Here is a 16,655-nt window from a genome sequence, read left to right as displayed (position 1 = left end):
CACACACACTCACACACATTCACGAACAAATGCAGACCTTGTGATTTCTTTTCATGTGGTGCTTCGAGAAAGACTTGTTTCCATGACAATCTGCAAGTTGATGCACCTTTTAATGACATGAAAGCTTGAAATCAGAATTAAGACGGAGTAATGGCTTTGTTCCACAGTTTTGTTCAGAGAGAGAAACAAAGAAGTTTAAAAAGTAGAATATTAACTGAACTAACACTACTTCATGTGCTATTACTAATACACAATAGCAAAGCCTCCAGACATACTGAAGGGCTATTTTGATGGTTTAAAAATGTGCCAGAATCAAATAAAAATACAAAAGGGGACTACCTATTGTTCCGACGGCGCAAAATCCCGAAGGCCAGTTAGTCTGAAAAATGTTCCATTGGACTCAAAGCCCATTTCTTTAGTTGGACAACTATATTGCCAAAAAATGTCGTCACATTGTACATTTCTGTGAATCACAGATATGTTACATCTGTCAACAAGGCTGTGGTGAACATGTGGTTAGGATTAAGCCCAAAAACACTTGCTTATTGTTTGGAAAGATCATGTTGTACCTCAAAACATCCATGTTTGGTGGCACAAAAGTTGCTGGAAAAGCCACAAAGGGTCGGTGAAAGACACCAGGCTTTCTGGCTCAAATGCAGTTATCATACATCCAAAGGGTTGGTAAAAACAGCGCTTGGAACTGGGGCTTAAATGGCCACTGTGAAAGGTCAAAAAGGGTCAATAAAAACACCTGGGGATGGATAGTTTAAATGCTGCTGGAAAACTCAGTGAAAGGTCAATGAAAACACCTGGGATCAGTGGCTCAGGTGCAGCTGGGAAATGCTGCAAAGGGTCGGTAAAAACATGTAGGATCAGTAGCTCAAATGCAGCTCAAAAAAAATTGGAAGGGTCTATAAAAACATTCAGGATTTGTGTCACAAACACCACAACTAAAAACCGCAAACGCTTGGTAAAACACCCACAATCAGGAACCTCTAATGCTGCTGAGAAATGTCCTGAAAGGTGCTCAGTGACAGCACCTGCGATCGGTGGCTCAAATGCTTCTAGGAAACATTGTGAAGGGTTAATGAAAACGCTGGGGTTTGGTGGCTGAAATGCCTGATTTTGCGGCAGCTTTTGTAAAAAAAAAAAATAAAAAATTGGGATGTAAGTTCTGATATTCTAGGTGTTTTTTGGTTGGTGAAACAGCTGGGAACGGTGGCTCAAACACAGACACTGCAAAGGGTCAGTGAAAGCACCTAGGATCAGGGGCTTAAATGCCCTGAAGGTTCGGTGAAAAAACACCTGGGATCGGTGGCTCAAACGCAAATGTTGTGAGAGGTCAGTAAATACATCCAGGTTTGGTGGCATTTGAGGCACTAAACCTGTGAAACGCAGCGAAAGGTCAGCAAAAACTACCCAGGATTGGTGGCTGAAAAGCCACCGGTACGTGCAGCCAGTTGTTGCTAGCGTTTTTTGGTGTATTTTTTATTTTGTGATAAAAGGCTTTGAGGAAATGGGTTTTCGGTGCAATGAGACATTTTTCAGAGTAATGGTGCTATGGAATTTTTGTGCCGTCGAAACAATGGCATGGTACCAGAACAGATTTTAAATTTGCAGCACAAACACATTGCAGTTTATCTGTTCCTTTTTTAACTTACTTGGAGGAACTCTTCTGCATAATTAGCACTTGATTTGTATTTTCTACTCCTTTTTTTATCACCAGAAGCATTGTCTGAGCTGTCAACACTGCAAGAGGACCGTGTTTAATGTAAACAGGGGTGATAAGTGTCTGCAGCAAAGAACATAAATTGGATGCTTGGGGACATAAAATCAGAGTGAAGCTGGGTTTAAACCAATCTGCTCCTCAAACAAAAAAAAAAATGTTTACTTTGGAGGCTAATTTGGTAAAAAGAGAGGGGAAAAACAATGTAACAACGAGCCCTTATCTCGAAAGTGTTTCAAACAATAATATCATCATAAATAAAAGTCACCGCAAGGACAAACAATGACAGTTATGAATAATAAACAGGAATAAAAGATTTAAATACAAGAGTGTGATGTAAAGAATGTTAGTTTTGAGAGGAGGTTTAAAGCTCAAGTTTCGGAAAGTTGTTTAAGTTTTATTTAGACTCAACTTGCAGGAAAATAGCACTGAGCTCGTTCCGGTGGCATCCGCCGCTTGCTCCCATCAACCCGGCTCGTTCAGTCGGTGCAGAGCAGCAGCTCTGACCTCAATCATAACGACCGTCCTCACTCAGCCATCACAGTTTGACCCCTTGACCTCTTGCTGTTGCCTTGAGAGCAAATTAGTCGGTGACACCAGCAAGAGCGGACAGTTTGTCCCGGAAAGTGACACTGACACCTCCGGCTGTCGTGTCATGAGCGTGACTGAAAGCAGAAATCTAATCATCAAGCAGAACCGTGTCGCTCACTTCACTTCAAAAATATCAGGACAGTTGTACATTTTATGATAATGTATTATTTTTTGGAATATAAAAATAATTTCTAGATATTTGCCAAATAGCATTTCATTGTGCAGTGAAGCACCTGCTTCCACCCAGCTGGGGATTTTAAATTAGTCAGTTATTTGATGCTTTTTATAACAGTGAGTAAAAGATTAATTGATGCAATCACTCAGTCAGTGGAAATAAAGTATCCAACAAGAAGTAAAACCGACTCATGCGGCGGGTGGAAATATTTTGTAAAATCCACAAAAAACCTTCTGCTCCAACAAACATGAAATAAGTAGAAAATAACAGAAAAATATTCTAACTGACTGAACAACTACTTAACACTTAATTTATTTTGTTTCAGTGTCCTTTTTTTGCCCTTTTTTAAAGCGACTTTTGAAAGAAACTTGCGCAAAAATCTTTTTTTGTACAAATTGTGTCCCTAGTTCTTTGAATAATTTGTTTAAAGAGTTCCTTTAATGCTCATTTTTCACATTCATACTTGCATTTAAGGTTTCAAATAGAGCATATTTACATGCTTTAATGTTTAAACATGTTTAAAACTTCTAAATAATACCTTATTTTCCACAAACTGTGTGTGTTGGAACATATGTATTGATGCTCCGTTTTACCACCTTTCTCTTAAAGCTCTTCTCCTGAAAAAGCCTAATCTGCACTGACAGGTGAGCATTTCCAGGTCTTCTGTATCTCTGCTTCTCTATCAGGCCCTCAGGAAGTGTGCCGGGCTTTGAAGCCAAATTTCATAGAAGCCAAACAGTTGAATTACAACTTTCGGGGTCCACCACATGGTGCCCTATAGCCCAAAAACGACTATTTCCCATAGACTTAAGTACATGATGAAAAAGACTGAGAAAATACTCAGTAAAAGCTTCTAAATACAAATAGACATCGTCTAGCAAGAATGTGATCCAAAATCAGGGAGAAATTAACAAAATCAGCATTCAAGATTACGTGTTTCCCCAATCTTAGCATGTAACTACATGCATGTCAAGTGTACTTGCAACTGGAGAATGACTGTTACAAAGAATAGTGGCACTTTGTACTGTGAAAACCAATAATAAGTCCCTCCAGAATTTTGCAGGCTGTTTTTATAATTGTTCCGGTCTAAAACACCTGATTTCGGTTCTAAAAGATTGCAATACTCTAGTCATATTTCTTTCTGTCTTTTATTTTATTATAAGAGTTTGGTTTTTTTTCAATTACAGTTACATAGGATGCACATCATGCTATGATGCATTTATCAAAGCCGATATTTGCGTAATGTGAAATGTGTGACTGTCATGGGGGGAGCAGTAGTTCTATGATAGACAGAGAGAAAGAGAGGGGCTGAGTGAAACAATACGCTGTTCACAGCTGTTACATAAATTAAGTCAAGTTTGTTGTAAAATTACGGTGATTGAATTGGAATTGCCGAATTCAGAGGGATCGGCAGAATTTGCTTGAATTGTTGCAAATCCAAACTCCTGGAGGGATTGAATAGAAGCTCCTCAATGCAACTGGACAAGTTTCAGCAGGAATCTGTTCCTAAATATGTAGTGACATTATATATGAGACACAAAATACCGAAAAGCATAATAGGTCCCGTTTAATCAGTTTGTACCTACTGCAACAGGCAGTACAGCAGTTGACACTTCCCCGCCCCAAAAGAAAGGTATTAGCTGCATCAGCGACTGACAAACTCACACAGGAACCGTGAACCGTTCCTTTTTGCCACAGTTGTATTTTATTTTTTCATTTTTCGTTATTTACGACATCTATTACACGTCTGTCCGTCCTGGAAGAGGGATCCCTCATCATCCTCTACCGCTCTTCCTGAGGTTTCTTCCTTTTTTTTCCCCGTTACAGGGGTTCTTTTTCGGGAGTTTCTCCTTGGGTGATGTGAGGGTCTAAGGGCAGAGGGATGTCGTACACTGTAAAGCCCTCTGAGGCAAACCATGTTTTGTGATAATGGGCTCAAAAATAAAATTGACTTGACTTGACTTGTTACAGTCAGGACAGATCCGCCATCGCCAACACCAACGTCAAAAGGACAAGAAAAACAAACCCTATTTAATCAAGCAATCATAGCGAAGGAAGTCTGATGAAAACCTTCCTCTGGCCTTTTTTTAGCAGCCACAGAACGAAAAGCACTTCTTCTGCCATAGCCTGGTTCTTCTCCACCTTCCGCTGCTCTCAGGGCAGCACAGCGTGGGTGATTGTCAGTTTGCTGCCCACCGCGAGGGAGCTGCATGACGCCAAACTGGGAGGAAGACAGAGCTGCCTTCAATCCTAAACACCTAAATACTCAATCGACCTGAAAACACTCCACTGGGAGACGGCTCGCACTCCACAAGGCCTCCAACTTATCTTTCTCATTCATCCACTTTGAGGTAACACCATCAAGTATTATCACGTTGTTTGAGATCCAGTTTAAGCAAACCCAGCTGTGGTTCAACAAAGAAGCAATAAAAGCTGTGAATTTATCAATTTTTTGTTGTATTTTGGTGAAAATGTGGCTGTTTGTAACACATTGAGAATACAGGTGGACAGCAGAGAAGTGGATCAGGCTGCAGGAGTTATTTCAGAAATTTCTATCGACATTGTGGTATTTTTCTATTTGCAGCGTCCCTAGATTGTTACTGCAATCCATTGTATTTCATCTTTCATTTTTTATCCAGTATTTCACTGCTGAAAAGATTTCAGAACTGAGCTGTGTCTATGGTAGAAAGATGCAAATACTTTTGAAACTGGTGCTACATGACCATAGAAAACAGAGGAAAAATGATTGTGGCATTTGCTTTTGTTAAAAGGTAGAAAGCCTACAACTACCAGGATGCAGTGTGCCACAGAGGCACGCTCCTACTGATTGGTGACGTAATGTGAACTCATAACTCATAACAATTAATTAATCCAGATTAATCACATACTTCAATTGTGAATGTATTTTTAAAAATTCAGTTCACATTTATAAGCACAGATTTCTGTCATTTATGAAGTTGTACGAGCTCCTGCATTCTCAACAACACGGTCCTGCAAATATTTCAAAATAAAATGCCTCGTGTCAACAAATAATGGGATTCTGTCAACAGACATGTTCTCAGAGGACTTTTATTTTGAAACAGAAGCAGGGAGGTTTGAGTAAAACAGACTTCTTTTTATTTCCTCATCTCTGTGATAGAGAGATACTTTTAAACTGAAGTAAAAGGTTGTATGGAGTCAAGATAATTATCAAAACATTTGCTTCCGTCTAAAGACCTGGTCCAGTGTGGATTGACGAGGCTGGCTGCTAGCGGTAGCATCAGAGGCTGTGCAAGCTCGGACCTCTGAGTTCGCTACAAAATGCTTTGCTTTGAGGTGATATTTCGGGCTTGAAGTACTTCGATGACACAAAAACTGGGTTAAAGCTAACCAAGAAACTCGATTAATCAGAGTTATTTTTTTTAAGGCATAAGGTAGTACAGCCTGTAGGTACAGCAGCAGCCTGTGAGCCAGTGAAAACTCAACAAAAAGACACGTTTTGCACCAGAGGTTCACTGTGGGGCTCAACAGGGAGATCTAGGCACTGATTACACCGAGGGAAGTTTACCACTGTCCATTTACACTTACTTACCCACATTTTGATACACAGCCGGTCGAAAATCGGCAAAGCAGTTCCTTCAGAGCCTACAGGCGTTCAGTCATTTACATTCATAACAAGCTGGGCTGCATATTCACAGGCTGGTATGTTCCTTTTGTCTGTCACGTGTGTCACACAATCTTCTCACGCAACATGTGGAGTCACATTATCAACAAACTGTGTCGAGATAACACTGCTGACACTGTCGAGGTTCATGTGAAACGTCATGGTTATTAACACTTCTCTCTCTGTGTGTGCAGTTTGTCGTTTTCTAATCGTATTTATGAATTTGATGTCTTCAGTACGAAGCGCTTGTTGTGCTGTATACAGTATTATCTTCTGTCAGTTCAACAGTCAGGCCCATACTGCGCTGTCGTTATCTTCAAACTCTCCTGTCTGACTTTCTCTCAGTGGGACTTCATTTCCTCATTTTAGCCAAAGCTGTCATTGCACAGACTATAACAACCCATTTCTTCAGTTTTTTTCTCCTGTTGCTGCCTCTGGACAGACACTTGGCTTTTAACATGACAGAGAACTTTTTGGTCTCATGTCAAAAAACTGTCACGGATGGTGATGCAAAGGATTCTGGCATTTAACGCTCATAAATCTCTGTATGAAATTAATTTTTATGATGCACGCCCTGCAGAAATGTGAATTTCTGAGTGACATTTCAGGAGATTTCTCACTGTACTGAGGCATGTGTGAACCATGCTACAATCTGACTATAAAGCAAGGAATCTCTATGTGTGTACCGGTGTCCTTGGCATCCTCTCGGGAACCGTTCAACCAAACTCCTTCACATTTGGTAGGTGTATTGCTGGGCATCCAAGAAAGTGCATCGTAAAATTTGGTGTGATTTGGACACGAGACACTGTAAGTATTAAAAAAATTGAAAAAAAATGAACAGGCTCTCAGGGGGCGGGGCTCCAGGGCTCCACAGAGGGCAGACTGTGAGCGGAGCATGTTTCGCTATTTGTATATTTCACTTTGTTTCTAACTGCGAGTAGTGGTGATCTTTGGTGTACTTTTACGCTTCCACGCCGGTGAAACTCGTGGCTGGAGGCATTGTGTTTTCGGGTTGTCCATCTGTATGTCTGTTCCATTCTTGTGAACGTGATATATCAGGACTGCCTTGAGGGAATTTCTTCAAACTTTGCACAAACGTCCATTTGGATTCAAGGATGATCTGATCAGATTTTAGTGGTCTAAGGTCACTGTGACCTCGTCTGTCACATTCTTGTGAGCGCAATATCTCAAGAACACAGAGGGGGAATATCTCAAATTTGGCACAAACGTTTGAGCTGACTCAAGGATAAGCTGATTAGATTTTAAAGGTCAAGGGCACAGTGACCTTGCATGTGTCTCATTCTTGTCAAAGTGATATTTCAACAATACCTTGTGGGATTTTTTTCAAACTTGACACAAACATTTAATACGACTCAGCGATGAGCTGATAAGAATTTAGTGTTCAAAGGTCAAGGTCACTGTGACCTTGCATCCTTCTCATTTTCTGACTGCAGTATCAGAAGATGGCCTTGAGGGAGTTTCCTCAAATTTTGCAAAAACTTCCATGTGGTCTCAAGAATGAACTGATTAGAATCTAATGAAAAGGTGAAGGTCACGTTGACCTCATACGACATGTTTATGGCCATAACTCAAGAAGAACCACCTTGTGACTGTGCTGATTATATGGATCTTCTGTGTGTGAAGTGCCTGTGTTTTCGCAGACATGGATGTAAACTGAGTGCAACTTGACTGGTGCATGGAGGTATACAACTGTGTGACAGTATATCTAATTTAAACATAGGAAACCCTGTTAAAATAAGGTGATATCTGTGACTCCTGCAGCGGCATTTGTCCTGGGAGTGAATGTGGATTTTAACATTTCCCATTAAATGCAAAAGCCAGATGTTTGTGGTGTTAGTGGGTTTTTTTGTCAAGAGGAAAAGGTGCTATAGTATAAACAGCATGTTAGTGTGAGATTTTGAACATCGCCATTGATAACTTAAGGGTTGCGACTATAGTTGTTGTCTGTGATGTTAAAATTAATAAATAAATTGTTTAGGCCAGGAAAGGCCTGAGCCCAAGAAAATATTTTCACATTCCTGCATTTGTTCAGCCAACAGTTCCACTTTTAAGCTTTTGAATCTACCATGACATGAAACAGTAACGGTGATAAATTCTCACATTAAGTGGTCTGGAACCAGCAAATTTGGGGGAGTTTTGCCTGAAAAGGACTTAACAACAAAGCGACTACCAGAACAAGTTGCTGGTCAATTTTCTCATCCTTCCCACAAGCAGTGGCATATATATATTATGATATAGTCCTGATTGATTGATTTTCTTTAATGATTAAAAACATAAATAACACCGCACTGCAGTCTTTTAGTACAGTACATAACAAATCACCAAGGATGTAAACACAACAAAGCCTGAAGGCTTATTGTCATTGTGGTCCTCCAGTGAACACTTGATGATCTCCAGCTCTTATAAAATCTGTTTTCTTGAATGCTCGTCCTCTTTTTGTCCTTGTTGCTTGTTGTTTTCTTCCCGCTCACAGACATCATCACAGGGGAAATGGACTAAATAAATGACAACTGTATAGCTCAGCACCTTTAATGTAGAACCAATATTTCAGAAGGAAGAATGATTGCTGTCCGTTAGGAAATAAGCAGAGAATTACTCCACTGACATTTCCTGTTATCCCGTGACATGTTTTCAAAAAGGAAAATAATTGTTTTCCTGCATAGTGTATGCTCTGGAGCACATACTTTCACTTTGGTGGTAAATTACTAGCTGAAATCACTGTTTCAACAGACAAAGCTGCACCAATCGTACTGTACTTTCAGGTTGTCAGAAATCAGCAGTAACAATGACTCAGTAACAAATCATTTCCCTTCCAGACCAATTTACTGAATACGAGGCCACAAACTGAGTCTCAGGCTTCAGACTTTTTGTCTTCAGTCCAGGTGGAGTATTACTGTACAGAAAAATATCAACGCTGTCCTAAAAATGATACCCTTTTATTGCACACTTGCACCATGTGTAAGATTTAGTGACATCTAGTGGTGAGGATTGCGGATTGCAACCATCTGAAACTTCTCCTAGCTAGGATTCCTTCAACATTTTTTGTTCATTTTTTTCACCGTGGGCCGAATCATGTGCAGAGGTTTCTCCCTCTCCACAACAAATAGACCGGCTGTGTAGAAGTTCTCTCTGAATTTAGGGTGCAAAGTCCACATTAAATGCAACGTTGAAACTATAAAAGCTGCCTGGATGTTAACTGGCATTAGGTCCACACTGATCAAAATATTGACACAGCAAATTATGTTTTTACTTTTTGTGGCTGGTCTTCCTACCAAAATTAGCACATGCACGCAGGTTTTTCAAACTCAGGTAAATCAGCCAATTATAGGCGATAGGCTGCATTCCCACTGTCTGGGAACACACACAAATCTGACTTTCTGTCAGCTTTTGCGTGTGTTTGTGGGTTGTTTAGTTGGTGTGTCCATGCGGCGTCACAGACAGGCAGGAGAACAGGTAAAATAAACTAACAACAAAGATAACATGTTTGTTATCAGGTTTGTTTACCCATGGATTTAGGCAACAAAAGCACGTGGGTTGGTTGGGTTTAGGAAAAAAATATCATGGTTTTGCTTAAAACAAGTACGTTTGTGTCTAATGAAATGTCACATAATGTGACAAAAATTATGCGCAGGGTCATGAAATTAATAGCCACCAAGCATCAAATGGGGGTTGATTTTTTTGCTGTTTGGTGAGTAAATTTTGGAAGTCTATCCGCCACACTGACAGGTAAATGTTTGTGCCAAAATAGTCTTTTAGATCTAATTGATCACTATGCTGGGAGTCTCTTGTGGGTTTTGGTGTCATTTATGGGTAAACTGCTCTACTGCTCCCCAATTTTAGATCAGCAAACCTAATTTTATTTATTTTTTTAATCTTGTGTGCACAAGTCCCCTTTTTTTCATCATTCTCTTTTGTGTTCACTCTCTAAATTCAGATATTTTTACAGTCTGTGAATGCAGTGCTGGCAAAATCCATTATGAGTTATTTTCATCCATCAGAAGCAGTTTGAGTTGCGGCGTGGATATTTGGTTTGTTGATTCAGTCAGAGCTGATCTTATCAACTGATGAGAGGAGAAGCAGCATGCAGAGTGAGTGAATGCAAAACTTTAATGTCCAGCACAATGAACAGCTAAGTTTCACTTTCACTGTGTCTCATATTCTGCTGCTCTGTTTCAGCTCTGAGTACGCTCTGCACTCCGGGAGTGTGGTGCAATAAATCACCGCACAGTATATATATATATATACCAATAGCTCTCCTAACGAATGGACGATGGCAGATGCAAAAACTTTAATGTCCCTATGTAGAGTCAGCATTGGTCTTTTCTGGGCTACTGTAGAAACATGGTGGACTTCTTGGACAAGAACCCACTCCCTATGTAGCAATAAACAACTTATTCTAAGGTAACAAAAAACCAATGACTGAAAAAAACATACTTGCTATATTATACTCCATTTCTTCCAATACATCCCCCCCAAATCATACACACTGGACCTTTAATTGTGCCAGAGCCACATCTGACTAATCAGATGTATTTTAGGTTAAGAAAATCTGCCAATATCAAACTACAAAACTGTCATGAGAAGTTTTCACATTGCGCCTCACGTACGTACTAAAAACAGCTCATAATTAGTCCAATAATAAATCCTGTTCATCACGCTGTGTAGTGCAGAAGTTGCTTTTATCACAACACTGTATTTTTTAAGAATTTCCGTGACACTTTGACTTTTTGTTCTGATTAAGGTGGTGTTTTTTTGTATAACATCCCTTCCTCAGACACTCTGTGAGAGCTTATTAACAGTCGAGCCTGTGGAGGTGGAAATCTCACTCATATAAATAATCTATGAACGAGAGTTGTTGATGAGAGCCCCTACTGTACGGCGCTTCTCTTTTTCACACAGGAAGTAAACTCTCATCTGCTGCATCATAACTCTGAAAGTAAAATTGAAAGCGTTGGTATAATCTGTGTTGACTGTCTGGGCTCAATATCCCATCCACTCCGCTGTCAACATAATATTGGGGTCATATTCAAAACCGGTCTAAATTTTGAATGAGACGTGCAGAAACTGGGTCTGGACGAACCTCTCGACATGTAACAGCTTGTAAATTACTGCAGAAATGGTGGTGACAGCGAGGTCTGACATTCGCCATCAGCTGCGACTGTGACTCAGACGTGTTATTTTCAAAGACAGGCGTTATATTGGAGGAGCTCCTCTTTTCTTACCTGGAGGATCATAACATGATTTCTCAGGAGCTCGGCATGGTCATGTGGTCATTATTAATCCAGAGTGACCACACACACACACACACACACGGCAAGAGTGTGCTAATAACAAACACCCCCTCTCTGACAGCACTTTAGAGCTGAGAGAAGATGTAGAGGTGAAGAGGTCATTCACTTCCCGAGGGAGATTGCATCTTGGCAGCTAGATTGCATTTCAGCGTCCAAGGCCTCGGCTGATTCCGTAACCAATAAGAACAGAAGTATGACAAATCAAAGTAATCCCAGCAAGGTAACCACAGGGGCCAGCATCGCCTCAAAACTCTGTGACAACTTGTGCAACGGATTGCATAAAAGGGAGTTTAAAAAAAAAAGAAGCAAAGATCGGGATCTTTAAATATGGAGCTCGGCTGTGGAACATGACAGACTTCACTGTGCGAATGAAAGTGATCTGTTGTGAGGCTATCGGAGCGGGATTGACAGAGGCAGACAGACACCAAGGCTCAAAACGTCCCCACGGCAAACAGATACGATCAGCCAGATAGAGCAGGTTGACGACGGACACTTTGATGGGCTGAGAAAAGCGCTGTTGTGCAGGAGGAGGTGAGTGGAGCAGAGGTAGGTGAAGAATTACAGCTCCGCGGTAACACTGTGATTAACTAGTGTGCACATAATGCAAGCTCCAAATATGCCAAAGCTTAACACAGCAAACAATGCCGAGTACACCCACACTTAAAGTACTGTGTAGGGAACAGAAAAAGCTTGACTCACCCACACAGTGGGCTTTGTACACATGATCTAAATGCATGATCTGTCTCTTTCTCACACACACTCCCCCCTCCTCACTCCTCTCACATCACTCTGGGTGCACACATAAGAGAGCTCCCTCCAAACAAGAAAATATGAGTAACAGAGAAGCAAAAAAAAAGTCAAGAAACAGCGCTTTCTGCTCACACTCAAAAGATTAAAAAAAAGGACTCACCCAGAAGAGGAGGTTGAAGAAGACCATTCCATATCGCAGGGCCATCATGCAACCCTCGGCCATCCTGCAGCGCCGCAGTTCTAGGAGGAATATGAAGGAGAGGTCCAGGTAAAACACCACATACTTCTTCCCCTGGGCGTAGCGTCCCTTGGACGTCTGCGGCCCTTTTGTCGTGTGAAAGCCAAACGCAAACGGCGGCCGCTTGTACTCAAACTCCCCGCTGAAGCGGTGGAACCCAGAAGTGAACGGCGGCGTGTCGGGTTTGCTGTCCAGAGACGGACTGCGCCGGTACGGAGTCTCGTCCGTGCTCGAGCGTCTCATTATGGAAGCTTTAAGAGTCTTTAATAGTCACTTTGTGCACTTGAGGTCTGAGCAAAGTCCTCAGCGAGGGACCCGAAGTTACTCCACTGGATGCTGAGATTTTGTTGATTTTTCAACGTGTCCCCAGTTTACCTCAAACGCGTTACAACCCCTGGAGTGACTGATTTAATTTTACCACAGGTGTGATCACGCCTGATCTGACTTAATCTGTGGAAGATAATGTGCTGCCATCCACTTGACTTGAGTTCCTCTTTAATCCTACAGTGTCACTATATTCAGCAGGAGACTCTGCATAATCCTGCCGCAACACCTGTGTAATTCTGTGTATTTAGGACATAATCCCAGCACACACATCTGCACATTTCCCTCTCTGTAATCGCTCAAACACAGGTGTCATGCTCGGAGAGATAAGCCGGTCTGCGGTTTCATCTCCTGACGCTTCAATCACGACCAGAGGGGCTTCGGCTCGACCTCTCCGGCTGGATCCAGAAACGTCCTACCTGGTCTCATGAGAAATTCCCGAGCAGGTGCTCTCAGCCGGGAGGTAACGGCACCCCTGAATCAGCCAATCAACTTCTTTTACTCACATCCGCTGAGAACAAGATGCTACGCTGGGTCTAAGTCGTGGCTGAGTGTTCGGCATGTGGTTGTCGATGTGCTTTTGCTGACATGCAAAAAAAAAAAAAAAAAAGATGAGAGGATGGTGTTATGAAAAGAAGCGTGAAAGGATGAATAATGAGCAGACCATTCTTTGGCTTCTTGGATTACTTCCCCTCTCGCTTCTTTTGCATCTGCCCTAACTTGTCCCTCTCGTCTCTGAAAAGTGTCTAGGGGTTACCCTGCCTCTCCTCTGCCGCCTGCTCTTCACACATCTAGCAATGCGCCCTCTTCAACTCCCTCTTATTCTCTTCTCTCTGCACCTCACACTGAGCCCCTCTCTGCGCTCCCCCCTCTCTGCTGACGGCGGTTAATTAATTTCCAGACTCTCATCAGTGAGGCAAAGTGTGCGGTGTCCCCTCTTCTCGTCTCCCCCTCCTCCGCTACAGCATCTCTCTCCTCTTCTCTAGGTGGGCAAGGAGATCAAGGTGTCCACCGGGGTCATTGCAAAGCAGCGGGAGAAGCAGAAAGGAGAGACAGGCGGGGAGAAGAGAAAGACAGTTTCCACAGAGAGGCAAAAAGAAAGACTGCAGTGTTTGAGCGGTAGTCCGGTCTCGGTGCCTCAAGCTCCCTCCCTCTTTCTCTTCACAAGCTCCTGTTCTCTTTCTCTCTCTGTTCACCCCCCTCCCCTTTTCTTTCCTCCCTTCCCTCACAAGCTCCAATGCTCTCCCCTCAGCACGCACAATCTCAAACACCCCATCCCTCCTCGGTAACTGTCCCCAAAACCTGGCAGCGCGAAAGGCAGGAGCAGTCATTCATATTCTGGCCACGCCCTACGAGGGAGCACAACCAATCAGCGCCGTGCAGCCCCATCCTCCCTCGTGCACACGCCAATCATGCCCTACCATCTCCCAGATAGCACTCACACACACACACACTGTTCATGCACACACAGACACACACAAAACCTGGTGTGCTGTGAACATACCAGCGCTGAGGAGCCTGCTGCACTTGTGCTAGTGCATCCTCCTCCTCTCCTCGCTGCCTCCTGCCTGGAACTCATTCCACATGCAGAGGTTGTCCTTGCGCACAACCCAGGCTGCTCTCTGCACGCTTGGCTTCAGTCATGTTTCCTCGGCCCCTCCGGACCTGGACTCGGGTCACACAGCATCCATGTTTGCCACACTTGGCACGGATTTCCACACTACAAACAAGTCACCTAAAGTGTGTCACAGCTCGACCGCACCACGAAGCGCTCACCGCTTCTGACAATCACACAAAATAACCGCATGCTCTCCACAGCCTGGTGGCCATCTGGGTCAGTGGCTTTATGAGCCCACAGGGACGTTTCAAAGCTGCAAAGGTACCGACTTAGTTCACAACTGCATCAAGTATTTAATGGATTTCTGTTTCCTCTCCTGCATGTATTTTTGTCAGACCGCGGAGGCGGCGGTCTGAGAGACTGGATGTGACTTTCTGACTGACTGACATTGTTGAAAAGAGCATGCAGTACTGCTGGAGTAATGGCGTTTTCCTCCAAATAGGTTAGTGGACGTGAAGCAATATCAGAACGATTCTGGACTTTAATAGTATTTACAGCATCTACAAAAATGGCACGTGATACATGCAGGTCGAAAAGCAAAAAGAAAAAGATTTCATTAAACCTTTGAGTTAACACCTCCACATACGGACAAAAATCACAGTTTTACCGTCATTAACGATGTTTCCATCCAAATGTAGCACAAATTAAAGTGACTGAAATATTGGCAAAAGAAAATGCGCGTTCAGCTCAGTTATGATAATAAAATGTTATGTATACATTGTACTTTTCTGCAAATTAGGGAGGCGTTACATTTCATAAATATTATACAGTTCAGAAAACATATATATGAGCTGAGTTTCTCATCAGGAGGAGGAGGGGAACGTTAACATCATGACCCCAGGCAAGATGAATGCAAAGCTGCAGATGTCAGCAGACCAGTGCGAAAGACCAATTAAAGCGGGTGTTTTTTAATGAGCGACCAGGTCAATTCCAGCGGTGTTGGGACCTGCCTAGCCATGTAAGTAGTGACTAAAGTAGGTATTTCTTTGACAAGACTTAGGACATGTCCAGGCATGAGTGTAGCAAAAAAAAAACTTATTTTATGATGAGAAGTCAGGATATTTCTAGACATGTTTGACAGAAAAGCAGGTGTTTTTACACAAGTGTTTGGGATGTGTCTGGCAGGGTTTTTTTTTTTGGTTTTTTTTTAAGTTCACGACATTTTCAGATGTTTTTCTGGTCACAAAATTGGGTATTTTTTAAGGCGAGTTTGGGACATATTCAGCTATGTTTGTAGAGACTAAAGTGGGTTTTTCAGGATATTTCCAGCTGTGTTTAAGACAAAAGCTGGTCTCTGTAAATGAGAGTTTTGGACATGCTCTGCTGTGTTTATAAAAACAAAAGCATGTATTTTTTGGACATGTGTTAATGGCATGTCCAGCTGTGCCTGACAAAACTGGATATTTTAATCTAACCCTAACCAAGTGTTTTTCATGCCTCAACCTAAAAACTTGTTAACCACATCGTTGTCACAATATATTTGAAGTTTAAGACGTAAAGTTTCAACGTATCTGCTTCATATGAAATGTACAATTGTTACATATTTGTTGTTTTCAGACACGTATGATGCCAACATTTGTCTTTCTACTCACCACTGTTATTCAGATATTATGAATTGGTTGATTGAGATAAACAGCTCTAAACAGGTCCACACAGATCAGATGTTTTCGCCTTTTTTTTTGTTGCTTCTTCAGTGGAGCAGAAGCTTCATATATGACACAGTTTAGTCCCATAGTCTTTTTTTAATTGCACTTCAGTGCATTTCTCTGTGACTGATACTCAGACTTTTCCATCTCAGCCAAATGTAAAGGCTTATTTTTTTTAAACTGCAGTTTGTTTTTGAATTTCCAGCGCTTCCATCCAGCTGTCTTTACATGCAAAAAGGAAACAACAGATGTACCTTTAGTCCTAAATCACAGCGGATCCAAGATCCAAGTGTTTGTAGCTGGTGTTTTACACAAAAAGGTTGCAAAAGGAACAGCGTAACGTAAACAAAGATGTATCTCCATGCTACTGAGCGTGCTTTTTCAAACATCCATATTGCCGAAACTCAATGCATATATGTTTTATTTATACAGCATATGGTTCAGCCCACTTAGATGTCACTTGTGTCAGTAATTTGCCACTTTTTTCATGAAATATAGAGCGGGATGAATCTCGCAGGAGGAAACTTCGTATAGGTCTGAGTGGATTGTCTTTAACATACTGTGACATCACAAAGCAAAAAGCATGACATGACTCGCACTTAGTGCAAGTCATTCATGTAATTCCCTAACCT

The 16,655-nt window shown here is 41.9% G+C and overlaps 1 protein-coding gene across 2 annotated transcripts in view; it reads right to left on the bottom strand.

Annotated features, from left to right (window-relative positions):
- tspan4a (tetraspanin 4a) overlaps positions 1–16,655 on the bottom strand; it is a 202,129-nt gene that overhangs the window by 150,109 nt on the left and 35,365 nt on the right. The window contains exon 2 of one of the 2 annotated variants that reach the window (XM_042490493.1): positions 12,358–12,437. In XM_042490493.1, the coding sequence (XP_042346427.1) occupies positions 12,358–12,420 (63 nt within the window). In that variant the 5' untranslated portion in view covers positions 12,421–12,437. Of the gene's footprint in view, positions 1–12,357; positions 13,872–16,655 lie in introns of those variants that run through there. The other variant, XM_042490485.1, reaches the window with a different exon arrangement.

This window comes from Plectropomus leopardus, chromosome 1, assembly GCF_008729295.1.
Source record: "Plectropomus leopardus isolate mb chromosome 1, YSFRI_Pleo_2.0, whole genome shotgun sequence".
NCBI lineage: Eukaryota > Metazoa > Chordata > Actinopteri > Perciformes > Serranidae > Plectropomus > Plectropomus leopardus.
Note: the sequence above shows the minus strand (reverse complement) of the source record. Positions and strands in the feature narration are given on the sequence as shown.